Source organism: Hevea brasiliensis, chromosome 4, assembly GCF_030052815.1.
Source record: "Hevea brasiliensis isolate MT/VB/25A 57/8 chromosome 4, ASM3005281v1, whole genome shotgun sequence".
Lineage (NCBI taxonomy): Eukaryota > Viridiplantae > Streptophyta > Magnoliopsida > Malpighiales > Euphorbiaceae > Hevea > Hevea brasiliensis.
In genome coordinates, this window is record NC_079496.1 from 105,035,992 (window position 1) to 105,041,974 (window position 5,983).

The 5,983-nt window shown below is 38.6% G+C and overlaps 1 protein-coding gene across 1 annotated transcript; it reads right to left on the reverse strand.

The window, feature by feature from the left end:
- Positions 1-5,211: 5,211 nt before the first annotated feature.
- LOC131179483 (uncharacterized) lies at positions 5,212-5,724 on the reverse strand. Its single transcript, XM_058146338.1, has one exon. The coding sequence runs from the start codon at positions 5,722-5,724 to the stop codon at positions 5,212-5,214; it is 513 nt and encodes a 170-aa protein (XP_058002321.1).
- Positions 5,725-5,983: the final 259 nt, after the last annotated feature.

Sequence of the window (5,983 nt, forward strand, 5' to 3'; positions counted from 1 at the left end):
TCTAATTGTGTGAACAACTATGAAATTTTAGATTTCACACCTTAACTTTGTTATAGGTTTAATCTTGCTTTATCAATGGATTGAGTATTTGTTTCTTTGATGGAAATTAATCCTGAGGTATCCTAGATATCCTCTCAAGGTATCTAAGATATATTTCAATTAGAGCTAAACCCTACTTTCGTTGATGATTAGTCCTAATCAAAATCCTTTAAGATCTATGATTAATTTTGAAACTCCACAAAGGTCATCAGCCTATCTCTAGGTCAGATTGCCTAGGTTCAAAATCTTGATTTTCTAATACTAATATTCACCTTTCAGTTCTTCAATTAGTATCTTAGATCATAGCTAGGTGGGTACACATAGTATGCAATAAGAACATAAGAGATTGAATCAAGAAACAAAACTCAATTCCATTAAATAAAACTCAATATATATCCATAACAAAAGTCAAGAATGCTAATTTCTTAATTGCAGAATTTAAGGAGTTGCTCACTCATGGTGAGCTTGACAAACACAATATAAAAGTAAAAGCACATAAAATAAATCTGAAGATTAAAAACAAAAGAATCGAGGGAGGATTTTGTAGCTGTGAACTTATGAAACTTTGGCTGAGAAGTCTGTTCTTAGCACTGATGTGATCCTTCTTCAAGACTGCTAGGGTTCCTTAGGAAGGCTTCTTTCAAAACTCTTCCCTTTGTGTGTGTGTGTCTCTCCAAAAGGCTCCCTATTATGCTTTCTGCTAGCTTCTATTTATATTAGGTGTCATAGGGTTAAGCTTTAGAGTCCCACAGGCATTAGAAGTCTAATCGGTGTGCCAAAATAGGAGTTAGAGTCAGATTTAAAAAGTTTTTGAAATATAGTATAAGGCTTGTGTGTTACTACACGACCTGGGGCGTGTAAGTTACTAAAGCTAATGGCTTCTTTTGGATGGAGGATAGTAAGTTACACAGGCCTTGGATGTTTACATGGGTCAACTTACACAACCCTTGTATTGTGACTGCTCTGATTACTTCTTCAAGCCTTAGTGCCAGAAAGTTACATGGGTCTCCGAAGGTTACACAGACCAAGTTACACGACCCGTGTACTATGGCTTTTCTGCACTTCTTCAAGTTTCACCAAGCAGGTGGTTACACGAGTCTGAGTCTGAGTTTACATAACCCGTGTAAGGTGCATCAGCAGCTTACCTTACTCCTTAAGTTCTTCCAAGCTCCCTTCTGTGCTCCTATGCCTTGAATTTCCTTCAAAATAGCTAAAAATATGCAGAAAACATAGATTTTAGTATGCATCAATGAAATTTACAAAAACTAATGAAATAATCAAATATGCATGCAATTACCTATCTAAATGCTATGAAATGTTGTACAATTATGTTTAAAAATATCTATATAATACAAGTGCATCAAATACCCCCAAATTCAAACTTTTGCTTGTCCTCAAGCAAATCAAAACTCTTTTTGAAACACTTTCTAAGGGAAACTTAGAGACATAACCAACATTCCAACTTGCATACAATTGAACACCTTCCACTTTTCATACCAATTCCCTCCTTCAAGTCATAGACACCTCAACAGCTGCCTGTTTAGAGCCTCATCTTCTTCATGTTGCTTTAACTAATTATTTCTCTATATAAGGCTATTAATAAGCTACAAATACCTTGTTTCATCATGATAGGAAACACTTACTCCCCAAAATTGCCTCTACTGAGTATGATTGTGGTGAGTTTGATTTAATTCTAACTCCATAGACATGTCTCAATTTCCTATCTCTACTAATATAGCATACACTTTCAAAAGATTCAAGGTCTTTAAAAGGGTTATAATGGTGTTAAGGGATAATGATTTGGTTACCTATAAAGGGTTTTAAGGAGTGCAAATATGAGGATAGCATATGTGCACAAAGTACTAAGTATACTAAGTTTATACTATTGGTTTTATACAGAGAGGAGAGGTTCTTGATTTTTATAGTGCCAAGCATGTTTCTATTATTCTTATCTTGGGACTTTTCTCTTCTTTTATAATATATATATCCCTTTTGTCCTCTCCCCCAAACTCATTGCTTTTGTTGGGTTGGAAAGGCAAATCTTTCTTTGATTTCAATTGCATACTTGCACTCTTCTTGAGTTTTACCCTCTCCTCATATGTACTTTTGCACTTGATATACCTATCCTTCATGCATTAGGCTTCCTCAAAATTTGAGATAAGTGTTTAGGCTAGGGGCTAGGTTAATAATAACGGGTAAACAAAGAAAATTATATGGGTAAAAATATAGGCTCAAGTTGGGTATGAGGGATATATTGTGACTAAGGGTGACTAAGGCTTAATTTGGGCTATATCAAGGAATGCCTTAATCATCTCTTTATCAAGCATAAGCTAGGATTTTGCCTTGATAGATCCAAGAGACATGTTTTAGAGCTGGTGAGGCATTTTTAGGTTTGCTTGTATTTTAAAAATTTTCTCCTAAGTTTGCAAGTTCAATGTGACAAATTAATAGCTATGAAGGGGTTTAACTAATTTAACTCTACTTAGGTGATTTAACTTTTCACAAGCAACATATTGAAGCCTTTTGGCCTATCCAGATACATTCATTCCTCAATCCCAAGAAGTCCAATTATTAGCTCATCAAAATTTTGATTATAACTCTAAGTTAAAAGCCTTTTGAAAAAGTCCTAAGTTTTCAAAATTTGCAAAAATTTTTTGAATTTTTGATACACAAGTACAATATGGATATAAGTAAGTAGTATAATGAAATGCAATATGTGAATATATAAATGCATGAGTGCACCCCCAAACTCAAAATAGGCCTTGTCCTTAATGGCAAATAGAATAAGCAAAAGTAAAAAATATACAGAAAAGAGCATCCGATTTATTAACGTAGAGAGGATATGTAGAACAAAAAGATTAACAATCATGGACCTAATATGCTAGAATTAAGTTTTGTGTTGGTATAATATTTAAAAAAAATGGCCTAATCTATAGTCCTATGGTTAAAAAGTCTTGGATGGTGAAGAAGGGGCATTTGCATCTTGGTGCTCTAATATCATATCTAACTTGTTATGGGCCTTTTAGAGACTTTTTTCCACTATGCGGAGCCAGTCCTCAAAAGTAGTCTCCAATGCCCGAATTCGAGAGTCAATTGTGGCCTCCATCCTTTATAGGAAAGCAAGCATGGGGTCTGCAGGGGGTGGTGTGTAGGGAGGAACTCTAACTGGGGATCCTTGTAAGATGGGGTCTAGTTCCTCTTGTTGCTGTTGCTGCGATGCTGCACTGGAGGATTCGCCTCGTTCTCTCCCTCCTGATACTGCTTGGGGAATGACATTCCCTTCTGCATCAATTAAAAGGCACTAGTCCCCCACTAGTCTGCATATCCCTATAGAGATACAGATAGTCTGGTCAATCTGAGAGGCACCAGCGATGGGACATAAGCGAACATGGGTAGGCACAAACTCGAAGTGGATAGCAATGGTAGTGATGAGGCCACCCACTGTGATGTTTCCTATTGTTTGGTGGGACATCCATCGAAAGTGGTTGCAGAGGAAATAGTCAGTGCTGCAACGTTGGCCAGTCACCATGCACCATAGGAAGAATAGTACATTGGCATTTACTATGCCCAAATTGTCGCCATACCCCATTATGGTGTAGGCAGCAAATCGATGCATGTAGTACAGAGTGGGGTTTGCCAACCCATTAAACTTGGATCTGCTGGAGTTGTAAATCTCTGAGTTTGGCGTAATGGATCGCCAGAACTCAACACTGTTGTAGACCAATCTGTTCTGCGGGATTTCCTAGTGTCTCAAACTATCAAAACCAAAAATGGCATTGAACTCATCCATGTTCAGAATACGGTCGACTCCCAAAAGGCGAAAAGTGATCTTCCCCCTATCACCTCTGTCAGTGACCCTAAGAGTGGCCTGGAAACTCCCTAGGAACTCCAAAGTGGTGTCCCTATAGGCAGGGTAGTGGAGTTGGGCAAAGCAGGTCCACCCAATGCTATCAAGGAGGATATCCACCTCCACTTTCAACCCTAATCTTTCTAGTAGGGCAATATCCATGTATTTTGTGGATGAAATCTTGAGATTATCAAGCCTAGCACTTAAATCTCAGTGCTCAGTATCACGAAAGGGCCAGGCAATGGAGAATTCTAGTGCTAGTAGTCGTTAGGGTTATGAAGGTTGTGGTTCGTGTAGTGGTGCTTAGCGAGTTCTTAGGCGTTGGGATAGAGGTTGAGAGGGCAAGGATGGTGAATCACAACCTCCTTGTGATGAAGTGCTGACTTTACCTGCAGCTCTCTTTGTTAGTGCCATGGAAGAGGAAAGAAAGAGGAAATTTTAGGGTTTGGAGAGGGGAATCAAGAATGAAAGAAAACTTGTAGGGAAATCTTTGGAAAGAGGGGGATTTATAGGAGTTAAAGGGTAGGTAATGGTTAGAGGGCAGGTAATGGTTAGAGGGCATTTAAAGGGGTGAAAATGGCGTTTGGAATCGTTTTCTTGCCTCTTCAGTGCACTACCGGTAATATTTTACACGGGTTCGTGTATCACTACACGACCCAACTCGTGTAACTTTTTGTTTTTCTTGGTTTGGTTCTCAATAAGTGCACGGGTCATGTACTATTATACGGGGTGACCCGTGAACTTTCTGCCTACGTATTCCTTTATTTCCTACTTTACACGGGGCCATGTTATAAGGAAAAAAACCCATGTAAGTTTCTACCCTTGGTTGTTCCAACCCTGTCTTTTAGGTCGTCTGGTTACACGGGCCGTGTATCTTCACACGAGGTGACCGATGTAACTTTCTGGAGTGCCTATACCTATGCACTTTCAAAGTCTAGAATGTTACACGGGGTGTGTACCATTACACGGACTGACCCGTGTAACTTTATGGGCAAAAGTTTATGAGTTCTCTAAGGGTATTTTCTTGTTCTAACTCTCCAGAAGGTTATGCTAACTTATTTTATGTGAAAGAATTGAATACAAGTAGGAGTTAGCAATAGAATACTCCCCTATTTTGTGGTTTCCTCTTTTGCGTGGATTAGACTTGGCGATCTCCTCTCCCTTTATATGTTCCTCTTATCCTATGTGCAATGTCGAGTGGGGTGCCTACAAAATGAGAAATAACATAAAGAGAAGAAAATTAAAATCTAACGAAAATGTAAAAATCTTGGGTTGCCTCACAAGTAGTGCTTGTTTATAGTCATTAGTTCGACTGTCTTTTAACTTTATGATTGAATTGGAGGATTGCTGTAGGATTGTGTGAATCCTTTCTCAATTGTATCTCCTGAGAAGTATGGCTTCAATCTCAGCCCATTAACCTTGAAGGCACTAGAGGTTTTGCTCCATATTTTTACTGCTCCATGAGGGAAAATTTTAGTGACCTTGAAGGGTTCGGACCATCTTGACCACAACTTTCTTGAGAAAAGCTTTAGCCTTGAGTTAAACAGTAGGACAAGGTCTCCTTCTTTGATTTCTTTTCTGATTATGCTCCTGTCGTCCCATCTTTTGGTCCTGTCCTTGAAGATCTTGGCATTGTCGTAGGCATCTTGCCTAATTTCATTCAGTTCATTGAGCTGTAGAAGCCACTTTTCTCTAGCAGCTTTCAAGTCAAAGTTTAGGGTTTGAATCGCCCAATAGGCCTTGTGTTCAAGCTCGATAGGGAGGTGGCATGATTTTTCGTAAACCAAACAAAAAGGGGTTATTCCAATGGGAATTTTGTACGCAGTGCGGTAGGCCATCAATGCATCATCTAGTTTCAAATACTAATATTTCCTTGAGTGATTAACCATTTTTTTAAGGATTTGCTTCAGTTTCCTATTTGAAACTTCCACTTGACCACTGGTTTGAGGGTGGTAAGGTGTTGCCACTTTATGAGTCACTCCATACTTCTTTAGTAGTGTCTCAAATTGCTGATTGTAGAAGTGACTTCCTCCATCACTGATGATTGCCCTTAGGTTGCCACATCTTGTGAAGATGTACTTCTTTAGGAATTTGGTT

Coding starts and splice junctions, on each gene's coding strand:
- LOC131179483 (XM_058146338.1), bottom strand. CDS start 5,724: ATGGCCTACCGCACTGCGTACAAAATTCCCATTGGAATAACCCCTTTT.